General features: G+C 39.7%; 1 protein-coding gene across 1 annotated transcript in view; it reads left to right on the forward strand.

Annotated features, from left to right (window-relative positions):
• The window catches only part of LOC127625694 (potassium voltage-gated channel subfamily D member 3-like), a 257002-nt gene that overhangs the window by 194176 nt on the left and 40059 nt on the right, over positions 1-22767 (forward strand). Inside the window, exon 3 of the mRNA XM_052101041.1 lies at positions 17273-17441. Within this exon, the coding sequence (XP_051957001.1) occupies positions 17273-17441 (169 nt within the window). The remainder of the gene's footprint in view (positions 1-17272; positions 17442-22767) is intronic.

Below are 22767 nucleotides of genomic sequence, written 5' to 3' on the forward strand. Positions count from 1 at the left end.
CTTTGGATTTATGTGAGTAAAATGCTGGGAAAGTAACAGTATCAATTATTTGTAATACCATTGAAATGGTGAACATAAACTTAGCCAATTCTACGCATAAGTATATGCTATTATTGATATATTTTAAACGTATATTTTTGTATAATATTTTGTTCTTTCCTTTCCTTTTTTGTTTTTTTGGACTTAATTAATGTCACTGATTCTATCATTTATTTTAGCTGTGAATTGAGCCCTAGGGTGGTCAAAAAAGAGACTTGTCAGTTCTTTCAAGCACCAGAATAAAGGCAAACAGATCAGAGCAATTTATTGCATGTTTAACTGCACTTTCAACTTAACCTTGTCCACTCACACAAGGGCACAAGCTCTGAGTGGAATGAAAAGCAGTAACTATGTGAGGGATAATGTACAGTATGGCAAATGGCAAAAAAAATCCCTAACAGGGTGATTAGGACCCCAGTGCATAAGAGGAGGGGTCTTGCAGAGGTTTATTTTGCAATAATGACGGGTTTATTTTGTGATAATGAGAGGTTGTCTGGCTACTTAATAAACAAATACGAGTTATGCAAGATAAATAATAGTAGCATAGCTATGTAGGGAATGATTTGCAGCAGGGGCGTATGGGACCCTTTTGTCCACAAATCTAAAGGTGCGCTTCTGGTCGTGCAGAAAAAAAGGGGAAATATTAACCTTTTCGCACGTAAGTTTCTCCTGTACTGACGGACCCCCCAGCGTGAGTTCTTTAATGCGTGCTGTGATATGTATTACCTTACACTTCACAGCAAATGCACTGGACGACTGGAGATTATGTTACAGCAGGCACACTGAAAATCAGATTATATATTATCAAAAAATGAAGTTTTTAGATGTTTATAATGATTTATTATGATAGATAAGATGCGGTCGTGAATGAGCTTCCCTGCTATGCATGCTACCATATTGTTTACATGCAATGCAGCATGGGATTCTGAGTTTGTGATAGAAGCATAGAAGGTTCCAAAAACCTAGCCCATCCACTTTCCTAGCACAAGAAGTGGTTAGACTGAGTGACGGAGGGAATGGAAGAAGGCTCGACTCGACTGATTAGTTTGTATATTCTTTGTTTGATGTCAGAACATGGCCACATCGCTGCATCAAAACAGTGTGATCCGACGGTAATGGCTTTAAACTTTTATATAGTGAACGTTTGAATGTTTGTATCACATAAAAATAAAGATATTTTGACATTGAAAAGACTATTTGAGCAGATGGTTCATTATGACAACTGCAGCAGCATAAATGCAGGTCACACCAGATTGATTGTATGCCTCTGAGCCCAGCCTAGTGTAATCACACAGGTTTGATTGCGCATGCGAATGGATGATTAATAAAACAAAATTGTAATATTCTAATAATCTCACAATAACATGTAAATCACTAAAGCATTAAAGAAAATTAGGCGGATGTGGAGATTGAGGCGAAAGTGATCATTCCTATACCCTACTCACTCTGAAGGGAAGAAGTCAGTACTCTGAAAGAAACATGGCACCATTATTGTATGAATATACCCTTCGCTAACAGTCTTGTGGAAGGGCCCTTCGAGAAAAGATTCATTATCTCACTTTCGCTTGTAAACAGCCCTTTGAGTGGCTTTCCCTTCAAGAGGGCAAAAATGCCATTGGAAATTTGTCCCCAGGATCATCGAAGGGATATTGCCTCAGACGATTAACAGATCAGGTAAAATGTCCTCTCTATGTATAATATTGTAGTGTAAATGAGTCAAAGGTTTGTTGTCTCTTTGTAGATAAAAAGTATTTCGTGGAATACTGACTTAAATTGAAGGAGCTGGCTGATTCCAAACAAATATACGTGTTTAAATGAATAAACCTTTACTCTAATCACTTTTTAAAAAAAAATAGTAGGCTACCATGGTAATTATTCAAAATCATGGCATTACTATCTTGGTTCCTACCACCATTGCTCCATGATTCCGCCACATTACGGATGTAAGGTCCTAAACATTAATGACAGAATGTAGTAAAATAACATTATATTAAAATTAAAAGTACTATACTGTAGAAAGTGTTAGTTCTATAGAGGGAATGATTAGGTAAGAGTGGAAGCAGAAGAGATGTCAGGATAAAGTGAGTGAGCAAAGATGAGAAAATGTGAAGAGTGATGAGACAAGAAACCTAACAAAAAAGCAATGTGGTATTACCATGGTAATACCACGGTACTGAATGATTATTATATTTATTTCATGATATTTTCTTTGTACTCCAAGTTACTTAAAAAATACCATGCTTTCACTATAGCACATGTCAAAAACATGGTATTACCAAGAATCATGCATGTACTACTCATTCAAAAAAATATCTGTGCCCATCTCCCCCCACTCTGAATGGTACCAAAGATCTATACCTCCTGGGAACTTTTTAAAATATCATTATTGAAAACCGCAGGCACTATAGAAAGCCCAATACTCAAGAGAGATATTTTTCACATCAATGTCCCATATGTCAAGGGCACAAGGGCCAGAGGGATGACATCATTAACACTGTGACAGGCAGCTGTAGCTGAGGGATTATTTTGGTGTGGCAGCCAGACAGTCACAGTAAAGCCATCTGATTGCTCTGGTGGCAAGCAGTGCTTTTTTGCCACCCCATTATAATGGTGGACAGATAAATATCATATAATTTAAGTAATTACCCCAACTGTAGGTAATAGCAAAAAAAAAAAAAAAAAAAAACATTATGTCAATCACTCTCAAGGATGCAATTTTTTTCTGTAGAACACAATTTTTTTTAAGAATCTTTACACAGCTCTTTTCCACACAATGACAGTTCAGTGACCATTTCTGTCAAGCTCCAAAAAGAAAAGAAAAATACCATCTGTGTGGTCTAGTCCAAGTTTCTGAAGACACAATAGCTTTGTGAACAGACTAAAATGTAAGTCTTTATTAACTGATAATCGTGCTCTTTGCCAAAGCTCTGAAGTCTAATTCATGTCCATGACAAATAAAAAAAATATGCATGGCTCACCATTCCAGGATTGATGTCATTGATGGCAGAATGCTATTGGTTATAAAGATTCATTCATATATTTGCATTTTAGTCTGTTTCTCACACAAAGCTATTATATGGTTTCAGGTGATTTGGAAAAGAGCCAGCGAATCATAAGAACTACTTTTACTGTGTTTTTTGTCCTTTTGAAGCTTGACAGCCTTGTTTGTTATGAACTGTCGCTCTATGGAAAATAACTGCATAAATATTCTTAAAAATGTCTACTTGTGTGTTCCATGGTAAGAAATTACCAGCAAATGGGAATGGAATGACATGAGAGTGAGTAAATATGTTTCTTGCAATTGGGAGAAGTTCTTCCATACATTTTTGCATTATTGTCCCTACTGTGGTTTAGTAATTAACCATATATGTCTGGGATTAATGTGTGTTTTATTAACTGTAAATGATTAACTACACACACGGATGCATGTTAATGAACACCAAGACTTAAAATTAATTGCTCAGTAATGCCATCATTAACACTCACTTAAATGCACTTTTCTCATTCTAACATATTCCTCGCAACATTTTTCACTCCGAGACACTTATTATTCAAATTGAATGGAAGTGAATGTTGTATTTATTAGAAAAGGACCAAGAACCTGTAAGTTGTGTTTGAAAATATCTCCACTGGAAACCCAAATTTCTTTATTTCCTATGTTACCCCTCTGTCAGTGGCAGACCTTTCTTTTAAGATAATCAATTTTAATTTAATGGAAACAGCTTTAGTCTACCCTGTCATGTTTATATATATATATATGTTTGTGTGTGTGGGTTTTCCAAAGTTTTTTGTTTTTTTGTTTAATGACTAAGATTTTTTATTTGACTGGGAGCCAGTGGAGAGAGACCAGCAATGGTGAAATATGTTCCGTATTCTTTGTTCCAGTAAACAGTCTAGCGGCAGCATTTTGGACAAGCTGAAGATGTGACAGTAGAGACTGTGAAACACCCAAATACAATACATTACTGTAATCTAATCTGGATGAAATAAAAGCATGTATTACAGTCTCCATATCTTTAGATGATAAAAATGACTTCATTTTCGCTATATCCTTTAGTTGATGGAAACAACTTCCGACAACAGCATTGATCTGTTTATCAAAAGTCAAAGCAGAATCAAAATTAACACCTAAGTTTATAGCATGTGTATGAAGGTTACCAGATAGAGGCCCTAGTTTACTGGCAACCATCTTTGTAGAAGCAGGGGGCCAAAACATTTTTTTTGCTTCGTTTAACTGAAGGAAGTTGGTTGACATCCAATGTTTAACATCTCTCAGACAATCAAATAAACACTGCAGACTTTGGATGTAAGGGAATATAACTATGAGTAACAGTGGTATGATACATTATTATTCCTAAAAATTGTATACAGAGGGAACATATATAAAGAAAAGAAAACAGGACCCAGAATTGAGCCCTGTGGGACCCCATACAAAACTGGTGCATGAGATGATGAATAGTTGCCAGTCTCCACAGAAAAGGTTAGATCCTTTAAATACAAAATAAATCAATTTAAAGTGTGACCCTGGATCCCAATAAACTCTAAACTATTTAAAAGAATGCCATGATCAAGAGTGTCAAATGCCACTCTGAGATCAAGCAAAATTAGAACAGCACAATTATCAGAGTCGACAGAAAGCAATAGGAAATGTAATACTTTGAGCAACACAGACTCTGTGCTATGCTGTGGTCTAAATACAGACTGGTATTTATCAAAAATATCATTGTCCTTTAAAAATGAAGAAAGCTGGTTAAAATGTCTAGGTTACTGTTGTAACCTCCGTTCCCTGATGGAGGGAACGAGACGCTGTGTCGAAGAAGTGACACTAGGGGTCTCTCTTGAGAGCCTCGTGCATCTCTGAACTTGATAAAAGAAATGAGAAATTGGTAGACAGAATTTGCATGTCCATCCCCAGACATACGGGTATAAAGGGAGGGAAATATGCATCTGTCTATTCAGAAACCTCCACAGGGCAAGGAATACAGCCAGAAATGCTAGGCAGTTGATGTGTCAACACAGCGGGGGCCATTTCCAGGAACCAGCGGTTGCATGCCCGTTGCACACAGCGCCCCAACCCTGTTTGGAGTCATCTGTGGTGACCAGAATGTGTCGGGACACCTGCTGTAGGGGGACTCCTGTCCGCAGAAAACAGAGGTCTGTCCAGGGGTTGAAATTCTGGCGGCAGGGGGGTGATGAACACACGGTGCATGCCACGGCGCCATGCCCATCTTGGGGCTCGAGTCAGGAGCCAGTGCTGAAGCAGTCTCAAATGCATCAACCCCAATGGCACGACCACTGCGGAGGATGCCATATGCCCCAGGAGCCTCTGGAATTGTTTTAGAGGAACCACTGTGCCTGGCTTCAAGATGAGGCATTTCAGCACTGACTGCGTTCGCTCGTTGGTGAGGTGCGCTGTCATTGAGAAGGAGTCTAACATGCCGAGAAAAGAGATGCTCTGAACCGGGGCGAGCTTGCGCTTTTCCCAGTTGACCTGAAGCCCTTGACGGCTGAGGTGCCTGAGCACCTGGTCCCTGTGGGCGCAGGATGAGCCAGTCGTTGAGGTAGTTGAGCATGCGGATGCCCAGTTTGGAATGAACCACCACATCCTCACACGGTTCTACACCAGCACTGTAGAGAGCATCCTGACTGGCTGCATCACTGCCTGGTATGGCAATAGCACCGCGCACAACTGCAAAGCCCTGCAAAGGGTGGTGCGAACTGCCAGGAACATCATCGGAGGTGAGCTTCCCTCCCTCCAGGACATATACACTAGGCGGTGTGTGAAAAAAGCTCGGAGGATCATCAGAGACTCCAGTCACCCGAGTCATGGGCTGTTCTCACTGCTACCATCAGGCAGGCGGTATCGCAGCATCAGGACCCGCACCAGCCGACTACATGATAGCTTTTTCCCCCAAGCAATCAGACTGTTGAACACTTGATCTATCAGGATCAATAATTAGCACTGCACTTTATTCAACTATAATCTCACACTGGACTGTCAACATATTCTCCTCAATATACTACTTCATATATATATATATATATATATATATATATATATATATATATATATATATATATATATATATATTTCATATACTCCTTACTTATTGTATTGCATATTGTGTATTCTATATTGTATTCTATATTGTGTGTATTGTATATAATTATCGTGTTGTGTAAGTATGTGTACATTTAAGTTAGAATGTGTCTTTGCATGAGCATTTTGAATGGGAGTTTGTGCAAGGCCCGGATGAAAACTCTCAAGCCCAAGATCGGTCGTAAGCCGCTGCCTTTCTTGGATACGATGAAGTAAGGGCTCTAAAAACCCTTCTTCATCTCGGCTGGAGGGACAGGCTCTATCGTGTCTTTGAGTAGAAGGGTCACGATCTCCGCACGTAGGGTGTTGCTGTCTTCGCCACGCAACGAGGTGAAGCAGACACCTCCGAAAGGGGGGCGGGGGCCTGGCGAACTGAAGTCGGATGGTCCTGGCCAACCAGCGCGACAGGTTGGGAAGTGAAAGCCACTCGTCCCAGCTCAGTGAGAGGGGCACTAAGGGGACGATCATTTTTGACATACCTGGCGAGGCTTCACAGCGGGATGGTAGTGTGGGTCTGAGCTTTAAGCACTTACCTTGCTCCGCACACCTGGCAGGGGGCGGGTTAGTGACTGAGGAGGAAGTCCCGTGTAGGCTTCCTCTGGACTCATCTGAACCGGCCAGGGGGCAGCAGTCGTGGGTCTGGAGGCGGGGGCTCTGCGTCCGTACTGTTGAAGTGTGGCACCGGGTTGCCGTGAGAACAGCATTTGCGGGGCAGGTGACCCAGTGAAAGAGGAAATTGCTCTATTATTGAGAATGTGGGTACCGCAGACCGAAGTTGGTGCGGCAAAGAAAATACCTTTAACTGAAGGTTCTCCTCCCGGCCCTCCACCGGGGGATGGAGTGGTCTGCTTACCAGCTCCGGAGCAAACGTCTCGTTCCCTAGGTCATCCATCTCAGGAACGTTTGTGAGCATTCCGGGTCCTCGACGACATTCCTGCTTCCTGCCGGGCACTCAGCACTGGGGCTGAGAGGTGGGCCTAGGTTGAGGCGGAGCTGCCTGACGTTTGGAAGCCGCAGGGGACTCCCTCAGCGAGCAGACGGAGCATGGCCCGCACTGGTACGGTGGCGGGGCATGATGTGGGAATAGCCCCCTTCTATTTCTTCACAGCTGAGAACTGCTGGGCGAAGTCGTCAATAGTGTCGCTGAAAAGACCGAGCTGGGAGACGGGGGTGTTTAGAAAGTGCGCTTTGTCTACTTCCCGTGTCGCGACCAGGTCCAGCCATAGATGATGCTACTGTACCACGAGGGTAGCCATCGCCCGTCCGAGTGCCGGTGCTGGCATGATCGTTCCTGCAGCACATCATGATCAGGACTACCCAAGTGCAGATATTTAAGTGCCTTAGCCTGGTGGATTTGCAGGGGGACCATGGCATGCAGGGCAGAAACAGCTTGGAGCCGCTTCGCCATTGAGGGTAGTGAGAGCGGAGTAGTGAGGAACCAGTTTCGGCAGTAAAAGGTGCCCTCTACGGCTTTGTCAACTCGTCATGCACCTCCGTGAAAAAAGCAACGGGGGGGCGTGGCTGTGAGTGGCGCCCTGTCCCGGGGAACCAATCATCTAACCGTGAGGGGTGAGTGGGAGGACAGAGGGTTCCAGTCCCGCCCCGTGCTCACGCCGATCCGGGAAAGCAGAGCGAACATCTGCACATCAGGCTCAGACTGGATGAGCAGACCCGGAGGTGGCAGCCCAGTTGAGTCATCAGCATCAGACGCCGCTGTGACGCTCACCGATGCAGCGGCGAAATCATCATCCAGCTCGCAGTTTCTGAGGGAGTAAACGGACTGGCCATGAGGTGAGCCGCTCTCACCCCGAGCCCGAACAGAAGCAAACGAGCAGGTGGTTCGTAGGGATTTACCCGGCGAAACCGAGCCCGCTGTATGCCCCAAATCGGCTTCATCGCCAGCCACGCCAGCCCGAATCCTGTAGGAAGGAGGCGCGGCACAGGTGGTGGCTGAAGTGGTTTTCTCTTGTGAGGAAAGAGAGCCGCGACAGCAACGTTGCCATGGCTATGTTCTCACACTGAGAACATGAACCATTCATAAAACACTGCCTACATGTGATCACAGCCCAGGCATGCAAGGTAGCTCTTATGAACATCAGAAGCAGAGAGAAATCGACCAAATCCAGGAACTACACAGGGGCAGAAGGGCATCTTTATAAAGATGCATCCTGAAAAGGAAGTTCAACGCCAGCTGTGTATTGCTCTTTTAGAGAAAACAACTCTTTCAGCAGCGCTGACGAAGCACCCAGGGGCAAAGCTGCATTGCCTCCGGTATGCGCCGTAGATCCAACGGCATACGCTCTGTAGAGATGAGTGGAACAGTAAGTGAATGCAGCTCGCTGATCACACAACCGCTTGGCTCCGAAGAAAAAATCTGAATGGACAGAAGCATATTTCCCTCCCTTTATGTCCGGGGAAGGGGCATGCAAATTCCGTCTGCCAATTTCTCATGACACAATGTCGAAGTGAGCGACAGACGGGGAACACAACCTTCTCCAAAACTTTTGATTAAAAAGATAATTTGGAGATAGGATGATAATTATTCAGGAGTGTTGGATCAAGACTTGGCTTTTTGAGTAGTGGCTGTACAATGGCATGTTTAAAATTAGATGGGACTATTTCACTTGTCAAACTGCTGTTAATTATTGATAATAAACTGGGACTTAAATGTCAAGTGTATCTAGTAAGAAGCAAGGACACCAAACACCACACTTGCCAACAGGAGAATGTTTTGGTCATGTAATTCCATTCAGTGCATAAAATCATGAAGTCAGGAGCTTCAGATAATGTTCACATCAACCATCAGAATTGGAAAAAATGTAATCTCAGTGAGTGTGGCATGATTGTTGGTGCCAGATAGGCTGGCTTAAGTATTTCTGTAACTGCTGATATCCTGGAATTTTCACGCACAACAGTCTCTAGAATTTACTCAGAATGGTACCAAAAACAAGTGGCACTTCTGAGGACAGAACCACCTTGTTAATGATAGAGGTCAACAGAGATTGGCCAGACTGGTTTGAACTGACAAAGTCTATAGTAACTCAGATAACCGCTGTGTAGAATTGTGGTGAGAAGAATAGCATCTCAGAATGCTATTCTGAGATGTGGGTTAGCGCAGTTTTGGTGGCACGAGGAGAACCTACACAATATTGGGCAGGTGGTTTTGATGTTGTGGCCGATCGGTGTATATTGATTTTCAACCTTATACCTGGAGTCCAATCAATGAGACGAGACTAGAGGTGTTGGTCAGAGTCGCCATGCCCTATAAAATACTCAAATTCATGAGTTTGTTTAAGTTTGTTATTTAGAAGAACTTTACCTTTTGTGAACCATGTCTTGAACAAAAGATTGAGAATTGTTGACACGCATAAACCTGAAAATTATTACACAAATATCTCTAAAGGATTTGATGTTCATCAGTCCATGATAAGAGAAATTGTTTTTAAATAGAGAAAATGCAGTACTGTTTTTCTTAGGAGTGCGCCTTCTGCAAAGACAGAACACCCAATGATGTTAAGAAGAAAACAAGGTGTCAGCTAAAAAAAACACAGAAATATCTAGAACATGCAATATCTCTGACATCTCAACAAAATGTGAAACACACACGCATACACAAACACAAAAAAATAATCTGATCTGAACCGCAATTACAGGAAACATTTGGTGGAGGATACTCATACACATACTTTTCCATACTCCGAAATGTGAATTTATTGTCTTTACTGAATACACAGTGTATACAAAGTACCAACGTTTTTTGTGTTATTGAAGCATAATGTGTTTGTCAAATGTTGTGACTTTGCTGAAGATCAGATACAATTTTATGACCAATTTATGCAGAAATCCATGGTAAATCCAAATATTTTTCTGCAACTGTATATGTGATGGGCTTTACTTAGGTAATACAATGAAGCGATGATCTGCACTCCGATAGTAAACTACTAATATTTTTATTACATAACTTTGAGACGTTTTGACACATAGACCTTCCTCAATGTGTAAAACAATCACCATATTCACCATCTTTTTTTATACAAACCACATCTCTGTAGATTCATTACATGACTGTACATATTCAATCATGATTTGTTACAAGATATAATCAATTAAACGATCACCAGATGCTAACAATTGAAGACTCACAATTAACTCTCAATACAATTTAGCGACCCAGATACATCTGAAAAAAAAAAATACAAAATCGCCAAATGTCACACACAAGTATTACAAAATAGTCAAGATTTTATACAATCACTACACAACAACAGTTAAATGTGAAAGGTCCAATCATTGAAATACCAGGTATACATCATCATTAATCAGTGTTAGTGATGACAATTTGAATTTCTATTGATGTCCTATGCCAAAGAACATACACTCAACTAAAGGATTATTAGAAACACCTGTTCAATTTCTCATTAATGCAATTATCTAATCAACCAATCACATGGCAGTTGCTTCAATGCATTTAGGGGTTGGTCCTGGTCAAGACAACCTCCTGAACTCCAAACTGAATGTCAGAATGGGAAAGAAAGGTGATTTAAGCAATTTTGAGCGTGGCATGGTTGTTGGTGCCAGACGGGCCGGTCTGAGTATTTCACAATCTGCTCAGTTACTGGGATTTTCACGCACAACCATTTCTAGGGTTTACAAAGAATGGTGTGAAAAGGGAAAAACATCCAGTATGCGGCAGTCCTGTGGGCGAAAACGCCTTGTTGATGCTAGAGGTCAGAGGAGAATGGGCCGACTGATTCAAGCTGATAGAAGAGCAACTTTGCCTGAAATAACCACTCGTTACAACCGAGGTATGCAGCAAAGCATTTGTGAAGCCACAACACGCACAACCTTGAGGCGGATGGGCTACAACAGCAGAAGACCCCACCGGGTACCACTCATCTCCACTACAAATAGGAAAAAGAGGCTACAATTTGCAAGAGCTCACCAAAATTGGACAGTTGAAGACTGGAAAAATGTTGCCTGGTCTGAGGAGTCTCGATTTCTGTTGAGACATTCAGATGGTAGAGTCAGAATTTGGTGTAAACAGAATGAGAACATGGATCCATCATGCCTTGTTACCACTGTGCAGGCTGGTGGTGGTGTAATGGTGTGGGGGATGTTTTCTTGGCACACTTTAGGCCCCTTAGTGCCAATTGGGCATCGTTGAAATGCCACGGCCTACCTGAACATTGTTTCTGACCATGTCCATCCCTTTATGGCCACCATGTACCCATCCTCTGATGGCTACTTCCAGCAGGATAATGCACCATGTCACAAAGCTTGAATCATTTCAAACTGGTTTCTTGAACATGACAATGAGTTCACTGTACTAAAATGGCCCCACAGTCACCAGATCTCAACCCAATAGAACATCTTTGGGATGCGGTGGAACGGGAGCTTCGTGCCCTGGATGTGCATCCCACAAATCTCCATCAACTGCAAGATGCTATCCTATCAATATGGGCCAACATTTCTAAAGAATGCTTTCAGCACCTTGTTGAATCAATGCCACGTAGAATTAAGGCAGATCTGAAGGGGAAAGGGGGTCAAACACAGTATTAGTATGGTGTTCCTAATAATCCTTTAGGTGAGTGTATATCGTCAATGGAATGTTTAATTATAATTTGCTCAAAGGAAAATCGATAGGTCTAGTTCTTCATTCAGATTATTCAGGGCTAGTGCTTTGAGTTTATAAATCCAAAAAGTTTCACATTTTAATAATTCATTATTTAAATTACCTCCTCTATGAGATCTTTGAACTTCCTCTATCCCGATGCATTCCAATTGTATAATGCTATATCTCATCTCATTAACATATCTTGCTACTTGAGCTGTTATATCTTGATGTCTTATATTTGACTAATGTTCATAAATCTTACATTTTAGTTGTCGTAAGGATTTACCGATATATCTTTTTTGGCAAGGGCATCTTAACATATAAATTACATTTTGAGTTGTACAGGTTATCAATGACTTGATCTTATAATATTATTCTGTAAAAGGGAGTATAAATTATAATATTATTCTGTAAAAGGGAGTATAAACGCTTTACATTTTATTACGTTTTGGCAGGCAGCACAATATTCTACATGGAAAACAGTCCTGTATAAATATTGTATTTTTTCTTTTTTAGAACATCTGAACTGACTAACAGGTCTGATAAATGATGTGCTCTTTTATAAGTAAACAATGGAGAGATTTGAAATGCAATTGCTTAATGATACGTCAGATGATAATATATAACAATATTTATAAATGTAACATTGTTGCTGGCAATGACAATGAAGGTGACGTGTGATGAAACCATGTGCGGCTTTATTAACAATCGTGAAATCCAAAACCCAGAACTCCAAACGTGAACAAATTTACAAAAAAACATGAACTTGACTTGAACAACCCTACAATGTTACATTCACAATACCTGACAATGTCAAAAATGATGCTAAAATACATGGACAAGGGAGAAACATGACAATGATAACCAATGACAAGACTGATAACAAGTTAACAAAACAATAAACCAATGGAGGGAAACGTGAAATCACATGACCAGGGAACCACATGACATGAAATAGGAACTAAAGTTTTAAAAAAAAAAAAGACATGGAAAACATAAACAAACACATACAACTCTGACAATGAATAATAGATTTAATATTATCGCTATTATCATTGCATGTTAATGTATTGTACAGTTCACTGAACTTTTTTCTTCTGTTTGGGGGTTTGTGCAAGTAAAAGAGTATTTCTATCAAATGCATTACATTTTTCTGAAGCATTACTTAACCAAGTTTCCGCATATCCTCTATCTCATAACCATTGGATAAGTAATTTGGCTTGTTCATAAAACTCGCTATTGGTACTACAAATGCATTTAAATCTGTGAAGTTGGATAATAGGTAATCTTTTCTTAAGGGGAGCTGGATGGTAATTATCTGCTGTCAATATTGTATTTTTATCTGTTGGCTTGTGATAGACGGTTGTATGTAACAACTCATTCATCTTAGTCAACTTCACATTCAAAAAATCTGTTGTTTCACAGTTCTTATCCACTGTAAACTTAATAGAAGAAACTCTAGAATTAATTAACTCAGCAAATGCCTTTAGTTCTTTGTCGGAAGCAGTTCATATCATAAAACAGTCATTAATATACCTTGTCCTACCCTGCAGTATAAAAATAACTTTGTTGGACTGATGGGCTTTACTTATTCCACTGGGGTGTTTTTTTCAGGGACTAAGAATTTGTTTGAAATGTTGGGCATGAGGTTGGTGAAAAGCCTACCCAAAGCTCTCCCTTGGGCTCTAGAGGCTGATGGCATGTGGTCAGCCTTTTACCATCTTATTCAGCATACAGCTATAATGAATGTACGTGGGGAGGGTGTTGGGTATTAGAGTAAGACGTTCTTTCCAAGAACTTTCCACTGTGAAACTTTAAAAACAGACTATCTTTAAGTCAATGGATATCTTTCACTGCAGTCTATGGAAACAGTCATAAAAGTAATTTCCAACAGAGTTAAAATTCAGGTTCTATGGCCAGATAAAACAAAAATAGAGCATTTTGGCAGCAAACAATAGAGATGGGTTTGGCGCACACAGCCATATAGATAAGTATATCATGGCCACAGTTAAATATGGTGGTGAATCTTTAACGTTGTGGGGCTGTTTTTATAGCCAGAGATCCTGGACATCTTGTTCGGATACATAGCATCATGGACTCAAACACCAATGGAAAAAAATAAAAGGCTGTCTGCCTTAAACAGAAAGCTTAAAATGGGCCGTGGTTGGATTTTCCAGGAGGAGAATGATCCAAAACACAAATCAAAATCAACACAAAAAGGGTTCACTGACCTCAAAATCAAGGTTCTGCCATGGCAATCCCAGTCACCTGACCTGAAACCCATAGAAAACCTGTGGAGTGAACTTTAGAGGAGAGGCCACCTCTATTCCTTGGACCTTGGAATTCGAAGGATCTGGAGAGATTCTGTATGGAGGGATGGTCTTGGATCCCTTTCCATGTGTTCCCCAACCTCATTAGGTATTATAGGAGACTCAGAGCTGTTATCTTGGTAAAAGGAGGTTGCATAAAATGGTGCAGATAATTGTGCCACATATATTTGACAAATATATTTGTTTTTTTTTTGATAAAACTTGTGTTGTGTTTGAAATCCATTAGAGGATAGATTGTTGTTAATATTTTGAATGAAAGATCAAAAGGATAAACAATAAAAAAACAAATTTCACTGCCTTCTTTTATCACATTTACCAAGAGTGGCAATAATTTTGGCCACAACTATTTTTCCCATTGACACAAACTGATATTATGAAAGTGACTTCCCTTTAGTTCTAATGTAGTTATTTTATTGATTGATTTTTGACTTTGTTGAAAAGGAAAGCAAATCTATTATTTATCAGCAAAAGACATGTCCCCTCTTTGTATCCTTTCTTGCAGAGGTGGGGGACTTGAGTTACATGACTTGACACAAGTCTGATTCAAGTTGCAAATTTCAAGACTTGTGATTTGTTTGATTAAATGCAGAAAATGCAGACTTTGACATGAGAATCAATGACTCAAGACTCGACTTGGATGTGTGGGTGTTATATCGTCGAGGGGGCATATGGGGGCCTATTGAATGATTGAATGACACATGACACAAACGTGTGGAGGCTTCACGCTACTCTCCACGGCATCCAAGCACAACTCACCATGTGCCACACCAAGAGCAAACCACATTATAGCGACCACAAGAAGGTACCCCATGTGACTCTTTCCACCCTAGCAACCAGGCCAATTTGTTTGATTAGGAGACCTGGTTGGAGTCGCTCAGCACACCCTGGATTCAAACTCACCTGGTCCCGTGCCCAGTGGGCGGTCCGTCTGTTGTTCTGGGTGGCTCAGCTTGTGGCAACAACAGCTACCTGTCGCAAGTCTGCTGGAGTACTCAGACCTGACCCGAGCCATCCTGCAGCGGGTTGGGTGTAACCCCGAACAGCACCGTCAGCGCTTCCGGTCGCTGACATCCGGTGAGTTCAGCCACCCATTTGCCTTCGCCTAACAGCTCTGTGACATCTGTCGGAGGTGGTTGCTGGCTGAGGACCGCGACACAGATGGAATCATCAATCTGGTGGTGCTAGAGTAGTTTGTCGATCATCTGCCGAAGGGAATGGCAGAGTGGGTCCAGTGCCACCGTCCGGCATCGCCGGAAGAGACTGTCCAGCTGACCGAGGACCACTTGGCTGCGTATCTAGGAGATGGCGAATCCTTTTCTCTCTCTCCAACACTCTCTTCACCTTCCCTATCCCATTCTGTTCCTGTCCCAGTGTTCTGGTGGTGCTGGGAACCTGGACACATCCAGGATCAATGGATATATGGGTATATGTTATATATATAAATATATAAAACATCTTACTTTTCATGGCCGTTTTCTTCTTTAATATATATGTTAATGGTTTGTTTATAATGGTTAACGGTTTATGAGTGTCCGACTAGTAAATTCCATTCACGTAACTCAGAATACCAATTAGAAACACTAAACTCTATGAAATCTCTAAGTTCTCACTTTTATGAAGTCCTTGAACATGAAAAATGTATGCTGGAAAAAGTACTTACATTTCTGTATTTTTATTCAGTGATGCCTGCATGAATCCTGTTTAGTATGTTCAAATCTTGAGTTTCACGGCTCTTTAGCCCCAGTTTTGTTTTTATTATAACTGTGGATTTTCATTAAAATTCGTCTTTTAATTTTATACATCAGGGATATTACAATATTAACAACAATGTTAGATGTTATTTAGTCTAAAGAGTACTTTAGTCATATTAATGGTGATGCCGATTAGAGACAAAATCTTGTCAAACTTGATGTTCTGTAAAAGCATTGCATTTCAGGATCATATTAGATAGTACATATTAATGTAACCTTTTGTTGCATTTTTTTAACTGTGGTAAAATCTTAAACCAGTAAGTATTTTGCAGGATAAATCTCTCTTCTTGATTCTGTTTTGTACTGTGACTTGACTGAACTTGCTTGAGGTGAACCACTGACTTGACTTGTCTTGCTTGACTGTATGCATTGCCGACTTCAGGCATGACGTGGAACTTGAAGGTGAGGACTTGACACTTGCACAAGTGTGACTTGCCCCTACCTCTGCTTTCTGGTAATCGGGAACATTTTGAAATACAGACAACTGCTCACAGATTAATGAGACACCATTACCATTACCATTAGGTGCAGTAAGCATGGCGACAGTGTAGAGGTTTTTAGGTGACATTTTGAGTCTGCTGATGATTTATTTGTGACAGTAAAATCTTTATAGAACTCTGTTTATTAGTGGCCAATCATGATTGTTCAAATCTATTTTAGTCTGACAAAGATCAAAGAGGCATAGTTAGTTAAGAAAGAGCAATTGTCATCAGTCAGAAACCAAAAGAGAGCTTTTCAGTTTGATATATTACAGGAACTAAACATGCAGGAATTAAATTGGTTGTGTATTATCTGCTTAAATCATTTATTCTGTCTTGAAATAGAGCCAGATTTCAAGCAGCTTCAAATTGTACTCTACACCTTGAGTTGTCAAAGCTAATGACTGCAGGCACTTCAACAAGTTGCCTCTTGGCACTACTCCATTCCAGCTTGTACCTTACAACATAGATGAAGCCATGGGTTCCCAGAAGTCTTTTATACCCATTTTCAGATGTCCCTAGGCAGAGACTGGCATAATAGTGTGTTTGGTAGGCTTTATTAAGGCTGGACTGAGCTCGGCAGATAGCACCCTATCTCTCTGCCTTTCTACCACCTGTGATGTTGCCTTTCACAAACTTGGGCTCATGTCTAATTAAATTACAGTAATCCAGCAAGGCCACAATGGCCTCCAAATTGAGCACAGAAATTAGTTAATTGTAGGTTCTTGCAACAATAACAACAATAATTATGCAAAGGGATAATGGTGCTGTGTTTAAGTCAAATGAAATTCCTACAAAATTAACCAACATTCGCAAATTGTTGAAGAGTGTTTATGTGTTGATTTCAGCTAATGTTTTCTTTGTCTCTCCTTCCCTCTTCCCCAAATGTTTGTCACCATCTGTCTGTTTTCCTCTACAACTCCCTGTTTCCTATGCCTATTCGACTCACATTCCTTCAGTTATGGAGACATGGTGCCTAAGACGATTGCTGGGAAGATTTTCGGTTCCATCTGCTCCCTGAGTGGGGTGCTAGTAATAGCCCTACCTGTGCCTGTCATCGTGTCAAACTTTAGCCGAATCTACCATCAGAACCAGAGGGCAGATAAGCGGCGTGCTCAGAAGGTACAGGTGAACACCTTTAACTAGTTGCTGAGCTTTGCTACACTGACGGCAGGGTAAAGGGTGAGCATTGTGTTTGTGCATGTGAGTGTGTGTTTGCAAGGTAAAATGGCACACCTTTGCCCCACCCACAAATTGCAAATCAGCTACTAACGACTAGCATGCGCTGCGGAGCTGCAAATGGCCCGGTGGACGAGGCTGGGTGCATGACCTCAGACCAGCCTGCTACACACCCTAACACATGATCATTTACGTAAACCAGATCATTAGCTTAATGATGGTTGGAGAGACCTGATAGCTGATGATGGAAGGCAGATAGGAGAGACAACAGGTGAGATATCATCATCCAGAGCTTACTAGACCTGTGCTTAGGTGGTTAAAGGTGTCAGGACATTGACACACAATATTTGAATGATTTGTTTTTTGCGACTAATTTCAAATATAATATTTATATAATATAACTCATTGTAGTCTACCTCTGCTCCTATTAGCTTGACACCTTGCAGCAATTTGATCCAGAAATCAGCTCTAGTTTTCAATACATCTAATCTTACACATTTCCATCCATCTCACCTGGGTTGCTAACTAGGTTTCAGACCCATTGCAATTGTATTTTTAAAAATGCTATAATAATAGTATTAGTTTTGACTAAAGGATAGTTTATGTTGATTTTTTCATAGATCATATTGTTATGCTTTGTTTCATTTAATTAATTTGATCAAAAGGTTGCTAAAATACTGTGTTTTTTGCAGTGCTGAGATAAGGGTTTGATTGATCTGCCAAATGTGGGTAAAAATCTGTAGAAATTCTTCTTCTTGTCTGAAACACAGGTGCGTCTTTTGCATAGCGTGATTGAAGCCTGTTTTTTTTTTTTGTTAATGTAACATATCACAGACCCACTCACGTGAGTGAACTGCTCTCTGGAGCTCTGGAGCAACAGCACTGACGAGGAAAAGGGGAAACAACACTGTGGCATGAACCAACATAAATTAGAAGACTTTTCAAGCTACAGATCATAACCCTTCCTAAAGCGTATTATTTTATTTAAAAAAAATATGTAGTAACACTAACTTGAATTAGGACATACATTTCATGAATTCATATTAAATCTATTAGGGTGAATCTATTAGACTTCATTTTTGCTACCACTGTGAAAGTTGTAGTTAAAGTTTAAAATTTGTTTATGCTAGGGTTGCCACTTTTGAAGTTTTAAAATAAGGGACACTTAAATGGGGAGAGGTCATTTATATGTTAAATAAATATATTTTTTATTTTTTTTTATTTGTCTTCTTTATCTTATTTATATATACAGTACATTTTGGATGGTTTATATATATATTTTTTAATTTTGTTATAATTTGTATTTATTTAAAAAAAAATATGATTGTATTCATACATTGTTTGCTCTTACTGAACATTTATATAGAAAAAAACACAGTTTTTCCACCATTTGTGGACTTTTCAGACGGTCCCTTACCACATCCTCCACAGTATTAGCACGTTTTAGCACAATTTGAGGACTTTTCAGACGGTCCCTTACCACACCTTCCACAGTATTAGCAAATTTTAGCACAATGTGAGGACTTTTCAGACGGTACCTTACCGACCATAGGCACATTTTCAAATTTATATCAATGTTAAATTGCCAATCTGGATTGATTTCACCTTCACACCACCTGACCAGCTTAAATACAGGACAAATCACGTCCCGTATTGATTCACGTGATGCATAATTTTATCTTTAAATATGGGACAGTCTGGTAATTTACTGGATGGGTGGCAACCCTAGTTCAGGCTATTAGTTTTTTTTTATATATGTATGTGTGTATACATATTATATATATATATAAAAACAAATAATATAGGTTATTTTTTAGAATGACTATCTACAATAAACTTGCCACAGTAATGAGGAGCCATCAATAGTCTTATCTACCGTTATGACCGTAATATTAAAAATGCTATCATTAGTCTTGCTAAGTTCATATAATTCTAGTTCAAATTAAATGTCCAAACAAATGCATGCAGCAATGACTCCTGTTGCCTTTATCAATTATATTTAATAATATTTTCTTATATTTTGGCTTGTGAAAATGCTGAGTGGCTAATGACTTTGGAACAACACTTGCCACAGTGACGGTGAGTCAAAAAGTTCATGTCATGCCCTGGAAGAGATGATACATACACTACCTATTTATTAATCGATAATCAGAACATGCAGTTAAATTATTTTTATTTATTTATTGTGATTTATCAGCATGAACAGGGTTGAGAGGGTTACTTTTGAAATGTATTCCATGACAAATTACAGAATAAATGCTGTAAAATGTAATTTGTAACATATTCCATTAGATTACTCAAGGTCAGTAACATATTCTAAATACTTTGGATTACTTCTTCAGCCCTGGTAGATTTTTTCACTTGTTTTGACTATAAAAACTGCCAGTACAGTAAGACTAAATACACATGTTAAAAATACTTTCTCTGAAAAACCTAAATATCTAATGCAGTGTTGCTTCTAAAACAAGATCACTCAAATTGATCTTGTTTTAAGGATTTTTAGATACTTTTACAGGAAAACAATAAAAAAAATGTTATCAAGAATATGATTTTTGCCCTAATATCAAAGGTCTTACTGGAAAAAATAAATTATGTTCTAACGTTTTATGATCTAAAAAAATATTATCGTGCCTGGTAACGTGCATTTAAAATGGCCATCTTCTGCTCCAAAGTTACTTCAAACGTACTTCTCTATCTGCTCGTATGAATGTAATACATCATAAGTAAGTGTTTCACAGCTGTTCAAATGCACTTTGGATCGCATCATTTATATGTATAAATGTTTTCCATCTGAAAGGACAAAATATTAAATGAAACAATTGACAATAAATTGCATAGTAATCTCTTCAGTAATCAAAATATTTTATGAATGTAACTGTATTCTAATGACCAATTATTTCAATTGTAACTGTAGTGAAATACAGTTAATTATATTTTGTATTTTAAATACATAATCCCATTACATGTATTCCGTTACTCCTCAACCTTGGGCATGAAATAACTTAATGACATGTTCACACACAATAAACTTGAATTTGGCTCTCCCATATTTAACATGCTCTTACACTGCATTTTGGTTCCAAGAGAGATTCATAGATCCCATTGCCAAGCACAAACCAAGCATCGGCTTCAGCATGAGACCAGCACCGTTTCGGTGGAAAAGGAGCAACAGTGTCTGCATGGAACTTGAGAGACTTGCTGGTGCACTCTACTCTCAAAAAACCTCTTTCAACGAGTCCATGCAGAAGAAGGGGATAATAAACCTTAGCAACTGTCAGGACACTTGCATAGCCCCCCAAAACCCTCAGGCTTTGATATATTGTTTTATCAAGGAATTGTACTACACCCGTGATTATTATCTGAGTTCTTCAAATGAGACTCTGTGTCAAAGAGGTTTGACCCTCAGATGTTTAAGATTTCCAGAATCAATGTTTTTTATTTTTATTTTACACCTATATCCCGTTGCTCATGTTTGAGCACTTTCGACGATTCCTCTGTCTCACACTGTTCAATAATGATCTCCCTCATCATCCTCTCTGCCAGACTCCTCATGCTTACATTCCTGCAGGCCTCCTTATTCAGAGAGCAGGACATCCACAGCCTAAACTGGCTGATTAAAGCGAGTGGATATTGCCAGGGATGAGCCTCCGTGCCTCAGTCCTTCCCTCATCTGTCTTCATTTCAGTCTAATGCTGAGCTGCAACAGGCTCACATTACAACTAGTAGTCCCATCTGGGGTCTTCATCTTGGCTTGATATCTCTTGACAAATCTCACCAACATCAACACTGGTACCAAAGTCTTAGAGCAATCAGCTTTTCAGCCTCCTGTGGATTCCTTCTCCATCCTGCCTTGCGTGATGGTCATCGCTGCTCCGCCATTCATCCAGAACAGTGACCTCATTGGGAGTTTGTCTATGGTCAAAACACACTAGTGACGTGCAGAGACACAGCAAATGGCTTTCCCTCATTTTAGCCATTGCCCAAATCACAGAACCAATTTTCGAGACCAATGGAGAGGCTGAATGGGCAAGTCCCACCCAATGGTGGCAGCCCTAAATGAGTGGTAGGGGTCACTGCATTAATGGGGCAGCAAACTCAAGTTCAGACTCTAAAGGAGTCAGCCCAGGCATGGAGAAAAATTATGGAGCAGGAAGCATGTCAAGCGAGAAACAAAGAAGGTAGGACTTGGATATATTTCAAAGGCAACTTCCCCCAATGTCAGAGGACACTCATTTGGAGGACCATGAGAACAGAGCAATCATGGAAGCAGAGGGAATATCTTGTATTTACGACATCTAGCAGGTGAAATGTTTAATCGAGGAAAGCTAAGATTAACAGGATTTTTTATTTTTTTTGGTATTTAATGTGATCTGTACCAAAAAAAAAACTGTTTAAGATTGTTAGCATGAGTCAGTTTCATTTGTCACCTTATAAACATGATGGACTGAACAAGACCATTATAGGCAAGGTGTATTTCCCTTAAAGGAAAGTCTGCTGGATGGTCATTTTCAAATGTGAAGGTTGTGACAGTCAGAAAGCTAACTAAAAATAATATATATATATATATATATATATATATATATATATATATATATATATATTGCAAGAATAAAACTACACATTTTACAATATGTCTTGTCGAGATTCAGCACAGCAGGGGCCTTATTTCTTAGAAGAACAGCAAAGTATTTTCTTCTTTTTTTGCTTTCATCAAAACGCTCACAGAAACCATACACATAATAAAAAATTGCAAACAATTTTCCTGTTGTCTGTCATCTCTGCAATTTTAAACTTTTGATCTCTGCTATTTCAACTTTTGAAATTTTGAATAATTGAAAGTGCATGCAGCTCCCAGCAAATAGCAAATGCTCTGTCTCAGCTATTGAAAAATGGTTCTTGAACAGTCATTTATGGACTTGAGCTTAGATTAGTACGAGGATTCCATTGTATTACCTCCCCGTGGCTATTTTCATAAGCAAAGACAGCCAGTGTAAGTCTCAAGAGCTTCATATGATACATGGCCTCACCTGTGAGCAATGGGCTCCTATTTTAAACTGTTTATGACATTAATGCAATTGGTTTAGTTGTTCGAGTCGTGACTGAAGTTCTGGGTAGCTGTTAGCACTTTGAAATCTTTTACGACTTTGAATGCTGTATACTATTTTGTTATTTTTAAGTTCATTAAGTAATTTTTTTAACTTTATTTTTGCCAGAGGGGAGGGGTTAATGTAGGTAATATAGTCAATATGTCTGAACACCATTACGTTTGAAAGTG

The sequence above is a fragment of the Xyrauchen texanus genome, chromosome 32 (genome assembly GCF_025860055.1).
Source record: "Xyrauchen texanus isolate HMW12.3.18 chromosome 32, RBS_HiC_50CHRs, whole genome shotgun sequence".
Taxonomy (NCBI): Eukaryota; Metazoa; Chordata; class Actinopteri; order Cypriniformes; family Catostomidae; genus Xyrauchen; species Xyrauchen texanus.